Genomic DNA, 26,445 nt, shown 5'->3' on the forward strand with positions numbered 1-26,445 from the left:
TTCTCTCGATCCATAACACAGCAAACTTTGCTGACTACATAATGTTCTTTCCCACAACTGAAAATGAAGTTAAAAATGTGTTTCACAGCCTAAATCATTCAAAGTCACGTGATGCTAATGATGTGTAAAGTAGGCCAATTAAATTTTTTATACACATACGTGGTACCGATTTTAGCTGAAATTTATAACTTATGCATAGGACAGAGCTGCTTTTCAAAGGAAATACAAATTGCAGAGGTTCCGTATTTACTCATGTAATGAACACACTTTTTTTTTTCTGGAAAAATCAGAGCAAAGTTGGAGGTGTGTTTATTATGTAGGACAAACTTTATGAAAATTTTTTTGGTATGAGCAAAAAAATGTGGTAATGAAAAAAGAAGTTAGGTCACTCAGCTCCTTTGTTGCACTTCACTCATCTTTGGTGGTTGAAGACGCTATCTTCTACAAGCTGTTTTCGCACCGCTCGTGCATGCCATTGAAGCATTTCGCGGCTATCTTTTCTCACAATCGTTTAACCGCAACAGTGGTATCTGCTGTAACCTCTTGGGGCGCCCAGAAGCATGCGCTGTGACGCAACGACTCACTTTGCTAACTTCGTGACAACCTCGCACGATGACGGCGACGATGCTGTTTAGATTGTAGCAAGCAACCAACATTGCAGCAAGCTACCACCAAAGCATCAAAACAAATCGCCGATAACAAGATTAACAACAGAATACGACTGCCGCCTCGCTTGCAACCGAAGTGAGAATAGGGGAACATGTTGCGGAAGTAGTCACGATTTTTTCTGGTTTTCCAAAACCTGCGACGCGATGGCGACGAACGGCCCTTCGCAACAACCATAGTGACAGCAAATCCTGTGATCGCTGTAAAATTGTGTGCATGTGCTAGGGCCTTAAAGTTTCGAATTTGCAGGCAGCGACCTTCAGTTGGGGCGCGGGAAGTTTCGTGACCTTCGCTTACTGTGTGCTTGTCAGCTGCGATGTCTCTACACTGGCGTCATTCGCGTAACCCGCTGTGGCGCATAGATATTTGAAAGTGACTGGGTATGTGCCGTGCACAGATAAAAAGAAAAAGGATGTGGTGCGTTGAAGCAGTGAAAGGAGGGGAGAGAGAGAGCCGAGGTGACCGAGGGGGGTCAGCATAATAATAAAAAAAAGGAAGAGATCCAACGGGCAAGAAGGCGCTAGGTGTCGGTTTCGGGACTGCAGTGGACATATGTAGGGAGTGCATTTATTACGCAGGGAAAAAAAAAATCCAAGTTTTTACTACTGAAGTTGGGGGTGCGTTTATTGTGCGAATACGTTCATTATGTGCGTAAATATAGTAGTTGCAATTCACAAAGGGTGGAACAAAAACGACCTTAACAATTTTAGGCCTATTTTCATTCTAGCTGCTTTTTCAAAGGGCTTGGAAAAAGTTATGCACAAGCAATTATGTGGTTTCCTAGACAAAGACTCACTCATCTTGACATTACAATATGGTTTTCTCGAAGGAAGACCGACACAATTGTCTTTATTGACTCAAGAGGAGTTTATAAGTACTGCACTTGATTCGAAGGAACTGGTCATGGGTATATTTTTAGATCCCTCAAAAGCATTTCATACCGTTCACCATATCACACTTTTAGCTAAGCTTGAACAGCACCGAATACATGGTCCCGCAAACAAGTTCTTGTCTTTGTATCTTCATAATAGGTGTCAGTACGTTAACGACAATCACTCAAACAAAAAAATAAAACCTATTCCACATAGTGTACCACAAGGGAGTATTCTGGGGCCACTTCTTTTCGTTGTTCACATGAGTGATCTTTTTTTGACCTCTAAAAGTTTAAAATGGATTGCTTATGCCCATGACACTGCACTTTTCTTTAGGGGCACAAATTCAGACACACTCACAAATTGTGCGAACACTGTACTCTAGGACATCAAAAGTTGGTGTGATGGAAACTATGTAAAAATTAATGCTAAAAAAACACACGTGATCATGTTTTACCCAAAGCATAAGGCCCTAAATTTGACAAGAAGGCTGTATTTAGACAATGAAGAAATTAAAATTTCAAACGAGGGAAAACAATTTGAGGTAAAAAACCGAAAATTTGCTTTGGAGCAAAAACAGGTTGATTGTCTTTGCACAAAGTTAAACAAAATAACTTAATTATTACAAAGACACCGTCATGTTTTGCCCATGATTGTGAAACATACTGTGTATAACTCCCTATTTCTTTCTACAATAAATTACTGCCGCCTAGTTCGAGGTACAACATCAAAGCAAAACATTACTAAGCTAAAATTAACAAGTCATTCAGGCTGTAGGATATCTTGCTTTCAAAGAACACATGTCTAAATATTTTTACATACACAAAATAATGCTATTTGAGTTCATATACTTATTTGCTCTGGCTTGTATGTATTGAAATGCCTTGCGAAATGGAAATGTTAGTATGAATTTTTTTAACTTACATCGACGCGAAACTTTATATAGCACAAGACATGCAGTTTTTTGGTTACCACATTTTTGTCATACTAACTATGGGCAGCAATCTGTATCCTATCGTATTGCTGAAATTTTAAACACCTTAAATACACATGTAATAAACCTGGACAACACGTTTCCTCGCTTCTTATTCACGCATTTCATATCGCTCGATCCCGCCATGTAATTAAATCAGAGCATCAATATTTGTGCATATACCAATTATATATATGTTTTCGCCTGTTTATATAGAGTTTGTTGTGACCATTACGTTTTCTTTCTCTTATTTGGTTGTGATTATTCGTTGCCACATATTATTTTCTCAAATGTTTAGTGCATATTTTATTGCTGTAGTGGCATAGCGTTGCTACATTTATGGATGAAAAAAAAAAGTCAGCTCACTTTATGCATCCTTATGCTATTGTATTTATACTTTTGCAAAGTGCCTTCCTTGGCTTATTGTTAGCATGCCATGTACCTATAGTCGGTGCTGCATACTGTCAGACTGTAACACAAGGAGCCAGGCTGAGTCAAGCTGCAGTAAGGCAGGGTTTTTCTGCAACCCCCTTTCTCCTTGCTGAGATGAAATCAAACAAAAAAGTATCTCCTTTAGAACCTAATATCACCTGTATAGTTATTACGAACCTAAAGTATGCAATTAGTATAAATTGAGAATTCTAAGAATTTTTACATCACAATTTTGCTTGCCCATCAGAATGTTCTATGTGTACTTTCTTGATAGTTATCTACATTCTACAGCTAATGTGGAGTAAAATAAGCCATTAATGGCTCAGAATCACAAATTTTTGGCCCAAAACGTTTGTCCCTAACAAACTATACTTCTCCACACTCTCATGACACGAAAAAAAACTGTGCATATTACTATAAAACTAATTACATATTTAAAGTCAGCATTAGGCCTATTTATACAGCAGAAAATTTCATTATCCTAGGCTGCAGATTATATTTTTTTTTCAGAATGCATCTTTTTAAAGTGGGGCCCATCATCAGGTTTCATAATTTTGAGCTGATAAGTGCCATGCATTAAAGCGGCGTTTATGATCACATATGCCGAAATTTGCAACATTGTCCGCTGCATAAATGGGTCTAATTTCAAGCTCAATACCGCTCGCCCTTCTTCTCACATGCTTGCGCCCAGAGAATGAGGGCGTGAAATAGACGTAGAAATTGCCCTACGTAGACGGTAATGCTGTGACGTCGGTCCACTACATAGACGGCTGTGCTCTGACGTTGCCAACAGTAGCACGTGACATGGCGAAAATAATTGACGTGACATGTCGTTTGTGCAAATTATTGCTTGAATAGATGAATAAAACTTGACAGAAATATAGACACACACAAAGGGAATGTGTGTATTTTTTTTACTTTTTTTGGTGAATTGCAGCAACATGCGGGGCTAGTGTGCCTCTGTTTTGCATGCGTTTGTGTTCCCACGATGCCCCGCAGTTAATACATTGAGCAGTCGCCAACCCTGGAAACGAAAGTAATGTTTTAATGCATTCAAGCACTCATTACGCTCATTTGTTTTACCACGCTCAAGTAAATGTTAATGCGGCACTAGCTCATGGTACCGCCACTCTTGTGCCGGTGAAATGTGGCAGTTTTCGTGCTCGGTAATGCGGAGCAAGCGGCAAGGGTTTCAAGCTCACCTCCTTACATCATAGTTTGACGCTGCTTGAAATTACCCGTTCTCTCGGCTCGTAACAAACCGATTGAAAAAATACCTGTGGCATCGGACACACAGCAACTGTCATGGTCTAACTAAAATTCGTTATGGGGCCTAGTGAGGGGTCTCTTAACTTGGACAGCATTTATTCACTGTGGTGCCTTCTTGTTTTCTAGTGTTCGATCTCCACAGTGGTTACGTGGGAAGTGGTGGAGTTTGAAGAGGTCCGTCCCAAATGCTGGCAAACTAGCATTTCGAGGTACGTCCCTGTAAAAGTTTCGTTCACACTGCAAAGAAACGAAGTATTGGCTGCATGTGTATCTGCACATGACTTTGCCGCACTGTCAGCAACTTTTATCTGTTTTACGCGTAAGTGTACGTGACATGTCAGTGAAATTGGTAAGATTATGTTCTGGGGGGAGCTTTGCAACCAAGGAGGAATGATTCATACGCACTATAAGGAATCGTCGAAGATGCAGATGCTTTTGTCATGCAAGCTTGCTGTTTTGGAAACTGGCAAGATTATGTTGGACACTGTGAGAGAAGCAACTGCCTCATGAGGTAGAGCGCACCAGAAGGTATGGAGAAGTTCTCAAAAGGGGGGTGAGGAGGCATGGCCATACAAGAGGGAAGTTTCATAAAAAGAGACGATATGTAAATAGGGCAGCACACAAGGAAGAGAGACAAAGCTATGTATGTCTCGTCTCTCTCGCTTGTGTCCTTTTTGTGCTTATCGTCTTTTTTTTGTAAACAATTCACCAACTAGCCCCTCTCTCACCAGTTATTACTAGAGGCGAGACACGGCACTTGCACACAATGCGGCTCCCCTCAAGTCCGGCCGTTGCAAAAAGTATACCAGGTTTACCTTCTTTGGTAATTCTAATGGATATTGTGTGTGTCTTAGATCTACCACTTTCATGTAGTGGGTAGGCATGCCGAAGCCTCTAGAAGGGTATTTGAAACTGAATAACCCCAACACTTACACAAAATCGAATCATTTCTAATACATTTTATGTGCAGTGAAAAAGAAAAAAAGAATAACACTCAAATGTTTGTGCATAACCCATCTTCTTTATAAGCGACACTGACGTAAGAGACAAATGAAGTAGTGGTTCATATGACAATGCATACGTGCTACTGCCATATAAAATATTTCTCCCTGGTGCAATGTCTCATATAAGGAGGTTCAACTGTAATTGTTTATGCTTATTGTATTATGTTTTGTGCGATTTGAAACTTAGTACTATGATTTACACCTTTGTTGTATATTTGCGCTGTAATTTTTCTCCATTGCTAATTTTTTCCCCACTTGTAACCCCTACAATTTATTAAGCAAGAGTCACTGAAAGCATGTTGTTTACCAATGTTACAGTCATTGGGTCTCATTTCATTCGTTAATTTTTAACAATCGGTTCGCTTCGAACTGTATGAGGCCTGTGCCAAGGTCACATGTATGCCACTCTCATCAAGCTAAGCTAGCAGCAGTCTCTTGCTTGTGCAGCTCTCTCCCTTGTCAACACCTTGGCGTGCCTGATGATCTTAGCCTATTGACTCCATTTTTTCCTGCAGAGATCTGCAGTTACTTGTATGAAAACTATTGCCCAAAGATGGAGCTGCAGGATGAAGGGGCGACCAGCTCGCAAACAACGCTCGACGAGCTCTCGCAGCAGCATACGAAAATTGTTGTACCTGGCGCACCTCTCAGGATTCTTAAGGCTGCTGCACCACCACAAATGCCAGGGATAACAACTCTTCCCATTGGCAAGTTTTTATTTACTTTTTGGTACAGTATGTTTATTGAACACAGGAACCCTTGCAAATAACCACTTGTTTCTATCCAACTGGCACTGAACGTCAATGAATGTTCTTTTACAACCTCTTCAGTCCCGAGAAGGAAATCCCAACTCAATTTATGTATAACTTATTAATTTTGTTCTTCTGCATACAAAAAAAGTGGAAAAATATTCATTCGCATGAACAATGAAAAATTGGCAAAATTTAAATATTTGTCTAAATAAGTTTAATTAATAAAATGTATTTGACCTGTTAAACAGCTGTTAGCCACAATTTACCATATACATTGTGCATAAAAGTTTATTACAGGTTCATTGGAGGCTCTTCATTACTAGTTCTATCACACATCTACATAGAAATAAACCGCAGAAATGTCTACAAGGATGAAATAGTTGACATTTGCAGGGAAATGCTATTTTCAAACCTGGCGTGCACACAGATGCCTGAAATGAAGTGCCATCTCATTGAGACGGGACACCACTTGAATGTTTTTTTTTATTATTTATGGGTAAATTTTGATCAAACTTCCATCCTTTGTGTATTTTGACATGCTGATTTCAAGTATGCAATTACTTTTTCTGTGCAACAAGTACTTTTAAAAACATTGAGAAATTCATGTTTTTTGCATTGATTCATTTAGAGGTGAGTTTTTTATTGAATGCTGGTAGTGATAAAAGACAGTGGCATATGAAAATGGTGTTGTATGGTCAAAGCTTGCAGTGCTACAAGAATGAATGCTCTAGACTGATTTGGGCCAAAGTTACAACATGTCAAACTTTTGTAAGCAAAATGCTTGAGTAACACCTATGAGAAATTATTACTTTTTGAAAATATCTCTCATGTTATTCATTCAAACTTTATACCTACTGCACTCCCCATATGTCCCCTTTTCTAACAAAACAAGAATCACTGCAATAGGATAAGTAACCCCAGAGGTATCGTCACTTCTAAACTACACTATAATCAAAAACACAGTTTTGGAAAATGAGAAAAAACATTTCAGGAGAAGTTAGAAATAATTATGGAAACCTCTTGAACACTACAGTGATTGAGGATAATGTACGGGTTAAATCAGGCAAGAATGAATATTTTACTACAATCTCGAAAATTAGGACATCTGAAAATTTTTTTGTAAAACCCAATAATAACTTCAAAAAAATGATTTTATAAATTTTGTTTGATAATGTGTAACTATTTACTAATCCTGCTGCGCTTCTAAATTCACCACCTTGCTGACAAAAAAAATTATTGAGACTGGTTGAGTAGAACCAGAGATATTGTTGCTCCATCTCTTTAACTCTTTAACTGAATACCACGTAGTAAGTGATTCACAGTACGACTTCAAGAAAAGGAAATCTACGGAAATGGCGCTATTGCAAATTAAAAATAAAATTCTGAACAACATAGAAAACAAACTTTTTACTGTTGGCTTATTCATAGATTTAAGGAAAGCATTTGACTGTGTGAATCATTATATTCTGAAGTCTAAACTACACGACTATCGTATTTGCGGCACTGCTCTTGAACTCGTGAAAAGTTATCTCTGTAACAGAAAGCAGTGTGTGAACGTCGGTGAACTGGCATCTCCAACTTCTATTGTGAAATACGGGGTGCTCCAGGGCTCCATTCTAGAACCTTTGTTTTTCATACTTTACATAAATGATTTATGTCATGTGCCTGACTCACTGAAACTGGTCATGTACGCTTATGACACCAACATATTATTTTCCGTGCAAACTTTAAGTAACTCAAAACACTTCAATAAATAATTACTTAATTAAGCTTTGCAAATGGCTGGACTTTAACAGATTGTTTAAATATTAAGAAAAATAAATATATTACATTTAAACCATTCAACAAAAAATGTGACTGTGAACTCACTCTTAATTTTCAAGGAACAGCCCTTCAGCACGTTTCATCAGAAAAGTTTCTATGTGTCTGGTTTAACGACACTATGTCATGGAACACGCATGTTAACAAGCTATCAATTGAATTGGGCAAAGCAGTTGGATGCCGCTACAAAATTAGAGACTAAATTTTACTAGGGCTAAAAAGTGTCATATATTATGCAAATTTTTACTCGCATTGTTCATACTGTACCCTCTGGGGCACAACAACAACCACATACTTTAATAAACTAGAACAGCTCCAAAATAAGGTAATTTGTTTGAAAATTTTACCGGGCACCCAGGCCTGCTCCCCTATTAATTAAACATAATACGTTGAAAGCCTCCAAGTTACACAATTATAAACTCTCCCTTTATATGCATAGAAACAAGCTTCCAAAACATGAAGAACACACTCGTCATGACTACAGCATACGTAACAGGCAAACACCAGTACCCCATACATGCACTAACTACAGTAGAGCTAGACTAGAGTATTGCATACCAACTCTTTACAATTTCTTAAAATCTAATATAAATTTCAGTGCCCCTTTCAGTGTGCTCAAAATCCCATATAAATTTCAGTGCCCCTTTCAGTGTGCTCAAATCAGATGTGCGTGATTACTTTATGAAGATATATTTTTTTTCATGGCGTGTACATCATGTTGTACCAGTGCTCTGATGTTTCTTATACGTTTTTAGATTTTCCTCATATTTTGCTCTTTGTTTTTGTTGACAGTGTTTACAGCTATGTAGAATCCGCTACATGTGCTGCCCTCTGTATGCCCCCAGGTCCCGTCAAGCTGTTTGCACAGCTTTTTGCCTGGGGGACCCCCAACTAATCTGCTGGAGATATAGTGGATTCTTGATTCTGCAATATGAAACCATCAGAAATGCCACTTTGGCCATTCAAATAAACAAAAATTGTTGTTGGAACATTTTATTGTGCAGCACCCGCCGCGACAGTCCCATTAACGCGAAAATATTGTTCATGAATGTCTGGCCATTCCCACTACAGAGCATTGCACGCGTAGATAAAATGCTTATCTCAAATTTATTGCACAACTTTACACCATCGACTCTGTGCGAGTTCCGTGCCGTCATCACTTTGCCACAACGATTGCACTTCACTATCAGTTTCTTAGAGAGGCAGTAGTCGCAGTCACCCGTGACTAGTTTAGTACACCCGCCACATACTTTCCACCACACTTTGCACCGTAGGGAATCAGCCAGAAGCCCGTTCAGGATCTCCAAGTAGGCCATCAAATATGAAGCTGCAGTGTCCGTGGCGGAGGCCAATGACACGGCATTTGCATCGGCGAAAATTGCAGTCTTTCGTGCTGTCCCAGGTGTCGACTCAAGTCGTTCAGGCATGACCTGCTCACAAGCACTCACTTGGGCTATGTTGCTGCTCATGACAGCTTCAGCAACGACGCTCGCTTGCTGATCGCTTCCATTATCACGTTTTCTTTTTGTTTTGTATTTTAGATCACCTTCGGTCGATCTTATACACTGAGTAGAACTTTCTTGGTCCTGCAGGCACGTTCATCGTAGGATCATAACCGAAGCCAAAATGGCGCCTCAACTAGCCAGGTTTTCAAATGCAGCGTCCTTAGCCAATCAGACGACGCCATTTTAGCAACATGTTTGGAAGTGGCCAATGACGTTTTATGCTTACTTTCTTTTTCCTTTTTATTTGATAAAGTGGTAAGCTCAGTGTTGCCTGACTGAGCAATAAAAAAAATTTTAACCTGAGAGCTTTTCAACAATACCAAAATGGCAGCGTTAGAGTGTGCCGTTCAAGAGTTACAAGAAGCCGAAATAAGCGCGATTTGTCTACAATTTAAAGGGCTTTGGGCGTGCCATCGCATCATTGATTTACTGTTACGCCGCTAATACGCGAGATTTTGAAATGAGAACTTGCACACTGGTGCGCAATGGCAGAAAGAATATGAAAATAACATTTTTGAAAATTCAATTTTTGGCCAAATTTTTGGGTCCTAAGAGCTGTGTCTCCCTTTAAGTGAAGTATAGCTCTGTATGCAAGTAATTCAACTTGAAGGCAAAAAATATTGTTCTTTCAGAATTAGCTTCGCTTGCTCGAAGCAGTGACCCTAATTGAGATCTCTGGGGCTGAAGAGAATAACTTTTGCCTGGAGTTCCTTTTGTAGACCAGCAAATGGGATTACATTGAAGGATTGTTTGAAATATACACTTGTTTCGTCTCGTTTAGGGGATTTGGAAACCCACTTGAACGCCTTCACCTTTGTAGTGAAGATTTCTTGCTGTTTTTCTTCAATTTTCTTGCACTGCTGCCGTTGTTGTTTTGATGAATAATTCACGCTCCTTTGTTTACTACATTTACTGGTAGGCTGGCCTTGTTTTGTATGACATTATGTTGCAGTACAACAAAGCACTAATAATACCTTGGGTTTGAGTTCTGTTCAGTTCTGACGGAGGTGCTACCCACCCAGGCAACTCATAACTGTAGCGCATACAAAGGTGTAAAATGATTTAGAGGGGTGTAGTGAGGAAGTTCTCACTCCTGTTTCTGGCTGGCCGCACCCATGATAATGTTCATGAAATAGTTAGGGGGGCAGCTTTATTGATTAGTCTGTCATGCATTTTGGTTTATTATTGCAAGGAATATCTGCATCTTCAAGTGATCCAACTTAAAAAGTTTAGATTGTTTATATTTTGTGAACTAAAGCAAAACCTCCTGGTGTATGTGCCGCTGTTCTAGTTGGAGCAATTTATGTGTTTAGGCAGCGGTTTTAAAGTGCAGCTTGTTAACCAAACATTAGCCACCTGAAGCAGACTGGTGCAAGGCATGTCTGTTATATTATATTATAGAAAAATTAGAATGGAATATCTGCAAACATATGACTGGGATTTTCAGTTTTCTCTCTCTCTTTTTGTCTGAATAGCCGCACAAGCATTATTTTAAGGTCTATTTGATGAGGTGTTGTCTCATTGATGTTGCTTACACCTCAGTGTGCATTATTGCAGCTGTTGCCTCGGGTCTCACGGGAACAACATTGCAGCCAGCGGCTCCCTTAACCCTGACAACAACGACAGATGGCGTCTTGGAAGTTATTCCACAGAATTTTCAGCTTCCATCAGCCCCTCCGCAAGCCATCTTGCTCACCACGCCAGGCCCAGGCAGTATTCCTATTGCCACTTTACCTCCAGGGCAGATCATCATACAGACACTTCCTGTGAGTCGTGTGCTTGATTTTATGTATTGCACAAGAGGAGCTAGAAGCCGGGTGGCATATACAAGGCCCTTTTAAGTTTTAATCTTTATACTGCTATTACATGGGCACTGAAAATAGCATTAACTTCCCATTGCCGTAAGATGCAAGGTACCACACAGGCAAGTAAAGTGGGTCCCTCCTTTGTGGTGTCCTTTTTTATTTGGCGCAATTTTTCCTGCATAGAATGAACCAACTAGCCCTTCAAGACGTCCTGATCAAGTAAAGTGGCACTTGCCTTAATGCCATTTGTAAAAAAAAAGTTATACTACATGACTTTTCAATATATGTATTTCAATTTCACAGCTTCTTCTGATTAAAAAAGTAGTTGTAGATGTGGCATTTTAGACTACCTCAAAAAATTTCCTTCCTTTAAAGTGTATGAAGTGTATAAAAGTGTAAAGAAGGTGTTTTTTATCAAGGGCTTGAGAGTGCGGTGGTCAATTCCCCTGGTGAACTGCTAATGAATCGCCGCCTCAGAACTGATCTTCCCGACTTTAATCCACCTGGCAGCCGAAAAGTCACAAAGGGGCCTCAACGGGGTGCACCGAAGAGAACGCTTTCAAGACTTCGGCCAAGTGACATCGTTCGCCTGAAAGATGAGAAGGGATGGTCGAGAAAAGCGACGGTGCTTGAGCAGGTTGCACCTCGTTCTTACAGAGTACTCTCTGAGGACAGTGAGCAAGCAGTGCAGGCGAAATAGACAGCATCTACGACCCCCGTCGGAAGCCTTCAGTTTTAGGAACCTATCCGATGATGGGATGACAAAAGATGTGCAGCCAACCTGCGATTCGGAAGTGCCTCGAATGAATGACCAGGATTATGATGACGGTGCTGGTTCATTTACTCCTGTGACTGACCCAGTAGAACCAGACATCGCCGCAGACAGCACTTCCAACACACAGCCTGTTCGAAGATCTCTGAGAACATGTCGACCACTGAAGTTCCTATCCTACGACAAGCAGTTCAAGCAGACCTTCAAGATGCAGTGTTGACCAACACATCATTGCCAAGAAAGGGAAACCTTCAGTGATTGCCTCCGCACACGCTGGGAGACAGTGCTGCACAACTCTGCCCATGATGACCAACTTTGGGCTGTCCAGCGGGCTGTGGAAGCCGCTATGATCATGAACTCGTGACCTTCACCTAAACAGAATCTTCTGCCTGTTGCAATAACTTGCAAGACATTTCAATAGTTGCCCCGCCGCTAACCCGCAGGTCGCGGGATCGAATCCCGGCTGCGGCGGCTGCATTTGCGGTGGAGGCGGAAATGTTGTAGGCCCGTGTGCTCAGATTTGGGTGCACGTTAAAGAACCCCAGGTGGTCGAAATTTTCGGAGCCCTCCACTACGGCGTCTTTCATAATCATATGGTGGTTTTGGGACGTTAAACCCCACATATCGATCGAAGAAAATAATGGAATTTGTCTCACAAAATAAATGTGTATTGTTTTTCAGTGGTGACCTGAACATAGACACGTTGTCTACTTGCACTATTAGTAGTGGTTTTCAGTCAATCCTAAGATCTGGTGTTTTTATTAGTGTTATTAGTGTCACTACGGCGTCTCTCATATACATATGGTGGTTTTGGGACATTAAACCCCACATATCAATCAATCATTTCAATAGTTATTTGTACGTATGTTGTGCTATCTCGTGCAATTTCAATAGTTATTTGTATGTATGTTGTGCTATCTCGTGCAGAACGCTGCTTAAGCTATCTTTGTCGCAGTACGCTGGTGCAGTGCGAAAAAGCATATTGTGATTTAGAAGGGGTTGTTAACAATATGAAGTGTGGGGGTGCTAACACCCCCTGTAATGTTGTTTGCGCCTCGTGGCGTGTGTGTCTCGCACATTGGCCGCATTTCGGGTTCACAACTACCGAGCTGTAGGTGGCGTTGTGCTCGGGGGCGTGTATCACCACCATCATCATCATGGTTAGAATGGTAGCGCCGGTGGCGGCGCCTGGCAGCAAGCCTGCGTGGCGGCACAGGAAAAAGAAGCGGATCTCTTTGTGGTGGCAGTTGGCGTGTGTCTCTAGTGGTGGGTTCCCGGTGCGCAGCACCGCGGGTTGCGCACCGAGGCCTTTGTGGTGAGTCAGGCATTGGCGAAGTCGCCTTGTGTGTGTTCTTGTGTTTTTTATGTTTTGGAGTGTTGTGTAATATTGTGTAAGGTTGTTTTAGTGTGTTGTTCATAATTGATGTATATTAATTTAGCTAATGATATCATCCGTCTAAAAGCAGTTAAATAAATGTGTATTGTTTGGTTCGTTCTGACCACGTCTGCTGTGTCCGTTCACTCCAAGAGCGTAGTGCTCGCCATATCGAGACCCCACAGTAGTCATAAGACACAGTACATTTTGTTCCTCGTGCGTTTATTCGCCACATAATTGTGGATACTATTATGATCACTGACATCTAAAAATGTTACTGGCAATCATTTGTAGTAGTGTAAGACAAATATCTAAGAAACAACAACAAAAAAAACTTATGCTACAGTCGAACCCCTTTATAAGAGGCACTGATGTAAGAGACAAATGGGTAGTAGAGGAACCAGTGGGCCTACATAGAAATAGTGGTTCATAAAAAAAACACATAAGTGGTACCCTTCTTATAAGAGACCCCTCATGTAAAAAACGAGAATTGCTGCCTGCTGCATGTCTCCTATAAAGGGGTTCAACTGTATTTATTTTTTTTGCAACCTCACTCGTTATTGGTTTACGAATACCCAAAATTTCAAGGTCGCTGGCTTAGAAGACACATTTGAACTTGCAGAGTTTGTCAAAAGATTTGACAGGGGCTACAAATCCTAATGTAGACTTCATCATTGCTTGCACTGTGGGGTGGTTTCAAGTACTCCTTTGTTATAATATCAGTGCTCACGAGCACTGTGAACAATTTAGGTGATGCTGAATGGTTTCTACATATTTTTGTTTTCTAGAAACAAGCATTGTTTGTTATGCTGCTGGAAATTTGGAATTTTGTGATTAAAAATGGATGTTTTTTTTTTCTGTAACCTGCTCCCAATTTAATTCCATGCTCCAAATGTGATATTTTGCTGCTCCGAAAATTGTTTCGAATCTTATTTCAGCTGTTGCACCCCTGTAGGGAAGGAAAGTGGCCTTATACTAGGTATAATGCCAAATTTTGGTCCCGACTCATTGCAGATATTTTTGTTAGCATGGGCATTCTATTCACTCATTGTTTTGTTAATGAAAACTGTGTATATACTTTAACAGACTGAGCCCCGTCAGGCTGCTGAAAGCGTCCTCGTGCAGATGCACTTGCCACCTGCTGTTCCTCCTGCAGAACTTGTTGTCAACAGCAACACTAGTCTTGCGCCTGCAGAGCCATCATCTCCTCAACCTGACACTGTTTCCCTGGACACATCAGACGTAGATAGTTCAAGCTCATATGCCATGTGTTGCATTGATGGAGAGGAATTTCAAGTACAGGTCAGTCCCATAAGCAATGTGTTAAGTTCACTACAGGACATAAGCCTCTGCAAAGGGCCACTGAACAACTCCGAGGTCTGTAATCTGTGAAAAGACATACGAGGTGAATCTGCTACTGCAGGAATATTGTAAATTAATGTGGTAATAAGGAAGCTACAAGAGATGCAACGACTCTTCTGTGGCTGCTTTGGTTCCTCCCTCGACCTTCCGACCCATTTCTGTCGCGGAAGGAAGTCGATGTAGTTCATTGTCGGGCTTACACCCAATTTAGCAAGGAACAAGGTGTCGGCAGTTTACATAATCAGAGTGCATCCAATGGCTTTGGCCACATGTTACTGAGGTCAGTTGCTTACAGCTGGCATGGTAATGTAGCATGGCATAAGGCACTGACGAGGTAAACAAAAATGCAGTCTGCACACAACTGGCGTGTTGCAGAAAGCACCATGCTTATATTAGATGCGAAGCAGCTCTTTGACTAGCCTGTGTAACGCTGTCTCTCCGTGTCTTCATGCCGATGCGCTGCATTCTCCCCACTCCAGTTGTTGGAACGATGCCAAGTAGGTCAAGTCGCAGCTGCGCAATGACGTCACTATCTCTCTCACCCGTAGCAGCTGCCGGTTCCTCCCAACACACCTAGGTCTCACTTCACCCACTCCGCCGCCCGCAATGCTTGACTGCACGTCAAGTGAAAACACTCTTTCAGCTTATTTATCTGCGATGAAACTTACCCGAAACCCAACCCACCTCCCGTGTCCTTGCGTTTCAAAGAAGTGTTTACTTGAGCAAAGGCTACACTGAGTTTCGCTTCAAACCGTTCTTCCAGCACCTGCGTTGACGCCCTTTTCAGCCAGGTCAACAGCATGCGCACCGCTGCTGTTCGCATCCTATCGTGGTTTCCTTTGGGGAGATGGTCCATAATTTTTCTTGCTATTGCTTAGTTGCTATTGCTTGCTATTGCTATTGCATAAGAGCAGTAATTCTGGGCTTAGAAAATGTATAATAAATAGCTTATAGTTATCATCATAGTAATTAGCTATTAGTGTTATCCAGAGAAACATGTATGCTGGTGACTCCATCCAGCAATGAACAAAATTTACAAGGGGGGTCAAAAGTTCCCAGGTCACTATTCAGTATATTCCTATGAAAGCGTGCCCTTCCCCCCCCCCTTGTACCTGGTAGAAAGGAGAGCTGGTTGGTTTTGTGTTGTTATACTTGATGAAAATAGTGTTATGAATGCAGACATAAGTTTAGGCACAAGGACCGTACAGGTTGTGCTTTCAAAATCTGAGTTTTCTTTCTTGTTGCCTGAACCTTTTGTCTGCATGTACCTGCATGTATTGGGTTGACAGCATGAGCAGCTCTCGCCTTAGAAAAGAAAGGAAGATTGCATGCTTCTTCTTCGATCGAGAGCGAGCCGCGACGGATACGCTTTTCGAGAGCTGGCTACATTTTCATTAAGTAAATGACTTCTGAAGTCTTGTGACAAACTGGTTGCTGGGTAGTCCTCACGGATGGTGCAGACGCCTCCAGAGAGTCACCCTGTGAGCCCAGTCCCAGTCATCACTCCCACTAGCCGCCGAATCAGAAGATTGCCTCCGGAAGTCAACAATGGGGATCCCACCATTGCGACAGGTATTACAAGCGCTTCAGTTCACACAGCTTCAACCAGCACGGGAACTATGATGCAAAACCGGTATACCTTGGAGAACCCATGGGTTACGGCGACGTTCCATGGCACAGAGTGCGAGGACGTTGAAGATAGGATGGCCGATATTGAGCGCGTAGCGGTTTGAACCAATGGGACGACGCAGCGAAAATGGGACTTGTCTACTACCTGGAGGATGGTGCGCATACATGGTAACAGAATCTCAAGGAGCACCGTACGTCGTGGTGCGAGATCTGTCATAGGCTTCTGGAGGCCTATACAGTGCCGGTCACCAAGAACGAGTGATTCAAGTTCGTGTCCAGTTGCTAAATGAAACGATCACCATATATATTGAAGACATGACATGCCTCTTCTGATGAGCTGACCCAAGAATAAATAGCACAGTATGAGAAGTTGTGTCATCAGGTGTGCAGGGTAAAAGAGCAGCTCTTTGCCTGCCTCGTGCAGAGCTCTCCGAAGATGGTTGTGGTGTTCTTGACCGAGCCTATGGCGCAAGTTCTGTCGAGTGGCGCAAGTTCTGTCGTAGGCTTCTAAGGACTTACACCAGTGTCGATCGTCAAAAACGAGCGAAACGAGTGATTCAGGCCCAAGTACAGTTGCGAAATGAAACAGTTACCACTTACGTGGAAAACATGACTCACCTCTTCCGATGAGCTGACCCACGAATGGCGAAGAATAAAAAGTTGCGCCATCTGATGCGTGGCATTAAAGAGGAGCTCTTTGTCGGCCTCGGGCAGAGCCCTCCTTGGATCATTGCGGAGCTCTTGACCGAGGCTTTGACAATTGAAAAGATGCTGCAGTAACATTCCAGTCTGTAGAAAGACAAGTCAACGGCATGTCCACTGCTGACATTTTCGCCACAACTGGAAACAATGACTGCTTATGAGAACTCATTTGTTCCATGGTGCGCAAGGAGCTGCAAAATACTGGCGTGACATTTCATCCTACATCTGGCTCTATTGCAGTGGTTATGAGAGAGAAGCTACACCAGGCATCACGGGGCACCTCGCCTCCTAACGGCGTTGCGCCAGTTCCGACTGAATACCGCCACGAGATGACCTACATGGAAGCCTTATAGCAGCCTGTTGCCTCTCCGCCACTGTAGTCCGTGCTCCTCCCATCGTGTCGCTCCAGACAGCGCAGCCAATACAGTACTACGACGATAGGTATAGGTCGCAATCTTTTGTATGTACCGCTCCAGTCAGCCATGATTTGGAGCAGCCAGTGCATTACATCAACGATAGGCATATGTCCTTTTGTAAGTTAGATATTTGGCGTACACCCGACCACCGGATTCAGTGGTTTCACTGCAGTGAAGCTGATCACTTGTACTGCCAGTGCCCATACCGCTGCCGCAGCTTCTCTGCGCACTCGCCACCGCCCCGGTTTGGCTAGCGGGCCCGCAACAACAAAAACTACCTCTCCCAGCAGTATGTGCCACCATCTGCCAGTTACACTCGCCGTCGCCGAGGTGATTTCCGCCGCTGCGCCAGCAGTATTCTACCGCACGTTCTCCCAGTCCTCGCCATAAAACTAACTGCAGCGACTTCTGGGGGTGGGGTCATTGAACGTCGAAGTGCTGAGATCTCCGATAGATGCAGAGATGCAATAATACTGATCTGTCATCACCTATTGTTGCACAGTACGACTGGCTTTCACTTGACAAACCAGTGATGATTGATGGTTACATGGTTGATGTGTTAGTAGACATTGGCGTAGACTACTGTATATTAAGCGGGAAACTGGCCTTGCAGCTAAAGAAAGTAATCACGTTGCAGCACAACGTGCAGATATGGATGGCTGGTGGCCATGTCGGTACTCTTCGGGGCATTTGTGCTACTAGAGTTCAGATACAAGGATATACGTTTGTTGCAAGCTGCCTTGTCCTATGCGAGTGCTCCCGTGACGTTATTCTGACGAATATGTATAGCGCTATTATTGACCGGCAAGAGCGTCGTGTCACTTCTGCAGCCAAGCGAGATGTACAGGACGATGAACAGCGTCTTGACGTACTTCGTGTTTCTGCGGACAGCATCACGCCTGCTCCTCGAGCAAGTGTAATGATCATCACATGCTATAATTTGGGCAATTGCAAAGCGGTGGCCAAAACGAATTTTGAGCCCCTATCGAAACAAGACATTTGTGTAGCTATAAGTGTCATGCAGCTTTGTGATGGCCGATTGCAGTTGCTTGTTACCAACTTCAGCAACGAGAATTGACACCTCTTTCACGGCACTTCAATCGCTTTTGTCAACGAAATAGAAGAGGTTAGCAACTGTCTCACGTTGGAGGCCGCCGATAGCATGGACACGGACCAAGATATGCTTGACGATGGTGTGATCAAACCATCCAACAGTCTGTGGTCATCTCCTGTCGCCCTTGTCAAAAAGAAAGACAGCACACTGCGCATCTGTGTCGACTACGGGAAGCTTAACAATGTGACCAAAAAGGACGTGTACCCGTTGCCGCATATTGACGACTTGTTGGATATACTTTGGTATGCTTACTATTTCTCTTCTCTCGATCTGAGAAGTGGGTACTGGCACATCGAGGTAAATGAGCAAGACCGCAAGAAAACAGCCTTTGTGACTCCAGATGGCCTCTACTGGTTTTGAGTGCATCCTTTTGGGTTGTGTTCAGTGCTGGCAACCTTCCAGCAAATGATGGACACTGTCCTCACAGGGCTGAAGTGGCGGACTTGTCTTGTCTACCTTGATGATGTGGTGGTCCGATCTGCCACGTTCGAGCAGCATCTTCACTGCCTGCGCAATGTGTTGGAGGCTATTCGATCCGCACACTTTAAACTAAAGCCACAGGAGTGCCATTTCGGTTATGAGGAAGTCAAATTTTTTGGACATGTAGTTAGCGCCACAGGGGTCCAGCCCGATCCAGACAAGCTTGTTGCTATTGCCGAATTACCAGCTCTTGTCAACAAGAACACCGTCCGGCGCTTCCTTGGTTTGTGTGCCTATTATCGCTGGTTCATTCACGGCTTTTCACAGATAGCAGAACCCCTTACTTGGCTTACAAGGGACGACACACCATTTGTCTGGGAAAGTGAGCAACAAGCAGCTTTTGCTAAACTGTAACAGTGCATGCAATCAGCGCCCGTTCTCGCTCATTTCGACGGTGATCGCCAGTAACTACGGCCTTGGTGCAGTGCTCATTCAGTGTCAAGATGGCATCGAAAGAGTCATAGCCTACGCCAGCCGCTCCCTATCCCGTGCCGAGGCGAATTATTCCACTACGGAGAAAGAATGTCTTGCAGTCGTTTGGGCAATCACCAAGTTTTGCCCATATTTTTATGGTCGTCCCTTCAAGATAGTCACGGACCACTATGCTCTCTGTTGATTGGCAAACTTTGTCGACCCTTCGGGACGACTAGCACAGTGGAGCTTGCAGCTGCAGGAATTTGATGTCACCATCAGTTTATAAGGCCAGCCGTAAGCGTAAAGATGCTGACACACTGTCGCGCGCACCCCTTCGTCTCGTCAGCCACAGAGCAGAGGATGACCAAGGTTTCCCGACCGCCATTACCTCTGCCTACTTGACCAGACGACTGCAAGCTGACGAAGTGATTTGACCAATAATTGATCATTTAGAGGGCCACGGCACAATCATACCATGTCATCTGTCCCGCTCGTTGATGTCATTCTGCCTGCAAGACAGCATGCTGTACAAGAAGAACGCTCATTCGAACGACTGTGGTTACCTACCGGTGGTTGCTCGAGACATGCGAGACAACGTCCTCCTCGCTTTCTACAACGAAGCCACATCTGGTCTTTTGGGCTACGCATGGACACTTGCCAGAGTAAGCGAAAGATACTATTGGTGCGGACTTTCAGCAAGCATCAAACGGTACGTCAAAGGTTGTCGGGAATACCAGCTCCGAAAGCAACCATCTGTTAAGCCAGTTGGCTCACTTCAGCCAATTGATGCACCTTGAAAATTGTTTGACCAGGTCGGCATGAATATCCTCGGACCATTTTTCCTGTCTGCTGACGGCAGCAAATGGGTGATCGTGGCGACCGACTATTTAACACGCTACACTGAGACGCAGGCGATTCCATGAGCCATGGCCTCTGAAGTAGCGCAATTTTTCATGCGCCACTTCGTGTTGTGTAACGGTGCACCTTTTAGCATAAGAATGGACAGAAGCACAGCATTCACAGCTTATGGATAAAGTTTTTTTTCTAAGCAACACTAGACACCGAAAGACAACCACGCGGCATCTGCAAACCAATGGGCTTACCGAGCGACTGAATAAGACGCTTGGAGACATGATCGCAGTGTACATTGATGTACAGCACAAAACATAGGACTGGATTTTGCCTTGCATAACCTTCGCGGATAACACCGTCGTGCAAGAGACCACGCGATTCACGCCATTTCAGATTTTATATGGCCGCGAAGTGTAGACCATGCAAGACTCTATGCTACCGTGTCAAGACTACGACAAGTTGGCACCTGACGCCAAGGAATTTGCAGAGCGTGCCGAGGAAGCTTGACAGCCCGCATGACTGCACGTCGGCCAGCAGCAGCAGGCAGACGCACTACGCTATAATACCTGCCGCAGGTAAGTGGCCTACAACCCCAGAGCGCAAGTTTGGGTATGGATGCCCGTTCGCCGCTGGGGCCTCAGTGAAAAGTTACTTAGCCGTATCTTGGCCCGTACAAAGTGCTACGCCCCATCAATGACGTGAGCTATAATGTGGTCCCAGATTCAACACCGCAGACACGGACCAGGACACGACCGTGCGTGGACATAGTTCTTGTTGTGCGCATGAAACCGTTCAGTACGTGTTCGTAACTTTTCATCGTTCACAGGTCTTTGTGTTTTTATTTATTTTTGCGAACTTGCTTGTTTGTTCATTGACTTTTTTCTTATTGTCATGCTTCTTATCTTATGCTTTCCCTTTGTTAGGGTTTTTATCTCCTTTTTCTTCACGTGCCTATATTATAGCATCGGGGCGGCTCTATGTCTTATTCTTTTTCTCTCCTTTGATTTTAGTCTTTCCTGCTTTTTTTGCGGAAGGGGAATAATGCCACCTGCATGTAATTGGTTGGGAGCAAGAGCGGCTCTTGCCCTAGAAAAAAAAAAGATTGCATGCTTGTTTTTCACTCGAGAGCCAGCTGCGATGGACGCACTTTTCGAGAGCTGGCTTCATCTTGTTTAATTAAAAGACCCCTGCACTTCTGAAGTCTCGTGACAATATATAGCAGGCCGAAGTCTTATGTATAACACAGAAATAGCCTTCAATGTTCAGCACTATGCTTGCGTGCCCTTTCATTGTGCTGTGGAACCCTTAATGGTACCTCAAGCATGTGTTCCTGTGATGGTCCAGTGCTGCATTGCTCTATTTGTAGTCAGTTAATTTTATACATTTAATTGGCTAATTATGCAGTGTTGCAGTGCACATCTTGGTGAAAATATTTTTAAAAGCTGCTTGTACTTTTTGTATTTTCAGGAGATTCATGACACCTCTTGTCTTGGTGAGGTGGATGATCCATCTCTTGTGGCTAGTCAAATGAGTGAACACAGAGCAGAGAGTGTCATATTATCAGGTGAGCAAGATCATAGATACTCTATTTCTCCTGCAAACCCTGTGTGTCTTTGCCATATTAGTTAACATAAATAAACTTAATGTTGTAACAGCCTAATTTGTCCTATCTTGTTCAGATCCAATGCTAGCTGGAAGCCCTGGTTTGTTGGGATCTTCGTTGGACATCGACAGCGATAAATCGCATGTTGTGGATGGTCTGGAAGATACCTGAGTCATTATCGCAAGCCATTACTTGGAGCTGTGGTGTTAGAAAAGCATTTCTTACGCCACTCTCACAAACTTATTTATGAATAGTGCTGATAAATAAAATTATGCTTTTCAATGACATCACTGTGTCGATTATGATGCACTTGCTTACTGAACTTCATGCATGTGTTGTTTGCACCCTAGACATGATAACGTGAAAAATCAATGAAAGAAATAAGGATAATTGGTTGTGGCACTTATTAGACACTATCATGCGAGGCCAATAGTAAAAAGCTTTAGTTTGTCAGTAAGTCTCAACATTTCTGGACAGCAGGTACCAATGTTTTGGTGGCAGTAAACCTGGTAATGGCATTTTGTGGGTGTTTTGTCAAACTACAATGCATTCAATTTTGTTTTTTGTCACATCAGTGCTTTCAGAAAAATGGTGATTTTTTTTGCTGGGCATTAGTGATTATCTGACTGTCAATGCCCACGCACCAGCAGTGAAATTAAAAAAAAAAAAAAAGCCATTGCAATGAAGTAAAGAAACAAAGATAAGTACAGTAGACTCCCAGTAAGAAGGAAGATTGAAGGAGGAAGGACAGGGAGGTTAGCCATTTCTCAGTTTAAATGAAATGAGTGCTCTTGACGAGATTGATTTCGTTCTTGTATTCTGCACCCTTCTTCATTTCTTAGTAAATGGAACTCCTGTTAATTGTAACTTATTTCTTTTTTGTCCCTTTAGGTTCCATTTAATGCGAGTCTACTTATATCAGAATCTTGTGTCTCTGGTTAAACTTTGCATCGTGAGTGTTGCCTATCATGTATACTTCTGTCAATCCATAGAACGCAAATGGTAAGAAGTCTACAGACAAACAAAATTCTCAAATACCAAGGGGAGACAAGGACCAGGATTGTGAACCACGCTGCCATCACCAGTAAGCTGCATGCCAACTCAGCAGCTCAAGGCTTCTAACACAAACACAACTGGGTATTCCTTACATTGACTGCTGAGGACTTGGAGCCAATCAATTTATAGCATGCAGCAATACTGAATTGTCACAGAAGAAGTCGTCTGAGTATCCACCACCTTGTCAAAAGCAGAAAAAGTGTGCGTTGGGTAAATTCAATAGGAGCTGCAATTTAAGCTAGAAGCAGCCAAAGTAGCCATTTCATTTAAGTTCATCGCCACATGTACAGCCAAACATAACAAAAGTGGTGTTATGACTGGAGATATTTTAATTATTTTACAATAAATATGATTTCAAATATGCAAGAACATGGAATTGTGTGCACAATTTTACAGCCCTGATTTGTCTTTGAGCTGCATGCAAGTTTCAAAAAAATTATTTATTTATTTATTCATTCATTCTCGAGGCCAATGTCGTGAGATAGTGTTGTATCACCTTCCAACACCACAGATAAGACAACGGAATAACGCACAATCAAAGATGCCACATAATACAGTGAGTAAAAAAAATGTACAGACTTACTGCCTCATGAAAATTATAATTATCTCTGCTTCCCTGGTGAAGAAGGTGATTTCAATTATTTCGTGTGTGCAGTAAAAAAAACGCTTTGGGTTTTACAAAATTGAATATGTACCTCGTAGTAATAACCAAAGAATTGTGGCATAAAGTGTGGTGATAAAACAGAGATGTTGTGAAGAAAGCTACGGTAAGTTCAAGTGGCTGTTGTTAAAGACTGAGGAGAAAGGCTGGACTTTGTGGCAGTAATGCTAAAGGCGACTGCAGCTTGAAAGACTGCAACATTCTTCTCGGTGATTACATGATATATGACCATATAAATATTCATAACAAGTGACGAGGTTCTTATGCAATGCTATACAAAATGTAAATAAGCAGGCTGTTTCTGTTCCGGATAGCAGAGATAGCCTTGCATTTTCGACCACACTTTTTAACAGGTAACATAGCAACTACATTGAAATAGTTAATATAAATTTATTGTGCCTTTAAATACTTCATGTTAGGCTGAGTTTTTACCAGAGAGAAAGCAGCTTTGTGCCATTCAAGCTAGTAAGTCGGAGGGAACATTAAACCTTGAAAAAGTTTTTTCATGAAGAGACGGTTTTTGAAGTTTTTCATGGTCGGAAAACATTGCCGATTGGTAGTCGACGCTTCTGAGAACATGTGAATCAAGTATTATGGTGGAACATTTCGCTGGGAAGTTAAAATAATTCTCCAACGGAGCTAGAAATCTTACCCTGTTCTCTCGACGAATGATGCCATAAACCCAAATGACCACGCCATAAACCCCGAGTCCACGGTAATTGGCTGATTTGAGCGATCGCGGTGACAGCGGGGTATGCCGCGCCATGCTCGCGCGCCACGCTCTTGATCACACTGATGCGTGTTCAAAAAAAAAAAAAAAACAGACTAAGAAAAAAGGGTGCTCATGGTCATGACGCACACTGATAAACGGGAGTAGAGGAAGTATGTTCTTGCCCTCTTGTCAGCCCCCCTCCCCCCTCCAATGCTTTTAGCGACACATTAAAAAACTGTGCTTGTAGTACGTAAGTAGAGGGAGGGTTGGTTGGTTGCGAAACTTTATTGAGGTCCTGCAAGGCGCGCGTCAGCGCGCAGCGGGCGACTCCCACGTCGGGACCGTTAGGCCAAGCCTATCGGCCGCTCCGCGGGCCTGCTGGACGGCCCAAAGTTGGTCGGCCAGGAGGGAGCTGCGTAGGGCCGCCTCCCACCTGACCGATGTAGTGTTGGGGTTAGTGTACATTGCCTTGCACTCCCAGAGCATGTGCGCCAGCGTGGATACACCCCCACATGCGGCGCAAGCGTCGTTGGGGAACACGTCAGGATAAATAGCGTGAAGGGATCTCAGGTTAGGGTACGTGTCGGTCTGCAGTAGTCTGAGCGTAAGGGCCTGTGGCCTATAAAGACGTGGATGAGGGAGTGGATATAGTCTCCGCGCGAGGTAAAAATATTTTGTTATTTCATTGTACGTGGCAGGCGCGTCCCTGTTTTCCGCAACCCCGTTGGCCCCGAATCGTTGCCCGGAACCCGCGCGGTCGGAAGAGCTAAAGTCCCTGAATAAAAGAGCTAAGGAATCTTAGGAAAAGCGAGTTCAGCGTGGATATCTACCATAGCCCTGAAAAAAAAAAAAAAAAGAACTCCTCCACGGAAGGAAAAAAATGCTCCCAGTGCTCTGCACAAAACGCAACAGTTGGCCGAGGTGCTCACCAAACTACTATTGGAGTGGTTCAAGGTATTTTATAAACAAAATTGTTTGGTATCGTCATTTCACAGTATTCAGTGATTCGAAAGTAGAACAGCTCCTGCATAGAGCCAAACCGCTATTGCTATCATGGCTCTGCACAATAGCCGCATAGTCATAGCCATCCATAGCCGTGCGCGTGAAAGCTACAAGGTCCGCGATTCCGCGTGTAACGGGCAAAATTTTGGCGTGTGACAGCCGCGTGCTTTCTGTGTAGTAGTATACTTTGTAGCAATTACAGAGACAGCGTCTGAACATGGCGGAGCTTGTTCAGAAAAACATCGAGGGCTTCATTCCCGAATTGGAGCAAATGGAAAGGACCGGTCTAGTCACGAGAGAGCAAGTGAGGCAAGTGCTCTTCGAGCTGGCTGAAGCACGTTGTAAATCTCAGTTGCTGTCGGAGACGGCTTGAAAGTTGTACCCATATTCACGTGCAGTTATCTGAAGTTATAATAATCAGTGATGCATTGACTTGCAGAGAAATTCTTAGACGCAGGAAACGGTTCGAATATCGCCTGCGTCGAAGGAAGAAGTCCAAAGAAGACTACTTGACCTACATACAGGTATTACAGTGTTTATTGTGAAAGCGATGAATGATGCGGGATCGCTTTAGCGTATTCAGTGCTTGACGGAATCGAGTCAAGTGCGAGAGGAGACTGTAATGCGAATCGCAATGTGTCAACTATGCGGTTCTTGTGTTCTCAGCGCACTTGTTACTCAAGCTGCCCGTGTTCGTCGATTTGTTCTTGGATGGTGCTTATTTCTGAACTGTGGCTGCTTGAATGGAAACAAACGTTTGGTTAAAAACAAATAGACCTAGAATGTATAACTAAAAACGAGCAAGTGCGTTGACCGGTGGTGGTACCGCCTACTATTAAAAACATAAGTTAGAGAGCGACATATGTAGGTTCATAGGCATGGGATTAAAAGAAACTGTAAAAATATCCAGTTACCTTTACTGCAGCTCGTGTGACGTGCCTCCTCTGTACATTAAACCGTGAAGCAATCAAATTAATGTGCACACAAGCCACAGTGAAGAAGTACACCTCCTGCCTTTGTAAACGAGATAACATCTCAGCTAGGTTTACTGCTCTTTCAAGCCAATGTGAGTAGATTGATGATGGACTCTGCACTGGTCACCATGAATTGGGAAAGAGCAATGTTAAATTAATAGTACGGATTGCACTAACAACAGAACTCATTCTGCTTCTATCAGCTCCTGAAAAAGCTACCTC

At 43.1% G+C, this 26,445-nt stretch overlaps 2 protein-coding genes across 6 annotated transcripts in view; both read left to right on the forward strand.

Moving 5' to 3' along the window:
• The window catches only part of LOC119175049 (cyclin-D-binding Myb-like transcription factor 1), an 83,949-nt gene extending 61,844 nt beyond the window's left edge, over positions 1-22,105 (forward strand). For 4 of the 5 annotated variants that reach the window (XM_037426226.2, XM_037426225.2, XM_075894799.1 and 1 more), the window contains exons 11-16: positions 4,339-4,421; positions 5,732-5,923; positions 10,852-11,060; positions 14,333-14,548; positions 21,683-21,779; positions 21,895-22,105. In XM_037426226.2, the coding sequence (XP_037282123.1) occupies positions 4,339-4,421; positions 5,732-5,923; positions 10,852-11,060; positions 14,333-14,548; positions 21,683-21,779; positions 21,895-21,989 (892 nt within the window). In that variant the 3' untranslated portion in view covers positions 21,990-22,105. The remainder of the gene's footprint in view (positions 1-4,338; positions 4,422-5,731; positions 5,924-10,851; positions 11,061-14,332; positions 14,549-21,682; positions 21,780-21,894) is intronic. The other variant, XM_075894801.1, reaches the window with a different exon arrangement.
• Positions 22,106-25,280: 3,175 nt separating this feature from the next.
• Positions 25,281-26,445, forward strand: part of LOC119175048 (U3 small nucleolar RNA-associated protein 6 homolog) — a 54,639-nt gene continuing 53,474 nt past the window's right edge. Inside the window, exons 1-2 of the mRNA XM_037426224.2 lie at positions 25,281-25,558; positions 25,689-25,773. Coding sequence (XP_037282121.1) covers positions 25,467-25,558; positions 25,689-25,773 — 177 coding nt within the window. The 5' untranslated portion in view covers positions 25,281-25,466. The remainder of the gene's footprint in view (positions 25,559-25,688; positions 25,774-26,445) is intronic.

Source organism: Rhipicephalus microplus, chromosome 5, assembly GCF_043290135.1.
Source record: "Rhipicephalus microplus isolate Deutch F79 chromosome 5, USDA_Rmic, whole genome shotgun sequence".
Classification (NCBI taxonomy): Eukaryota; Metazoa; Arthropoda; class Arachnida; order Ixodida; family Ixodidae; genus Rhipicephalus; species Rhipicephalus microplus.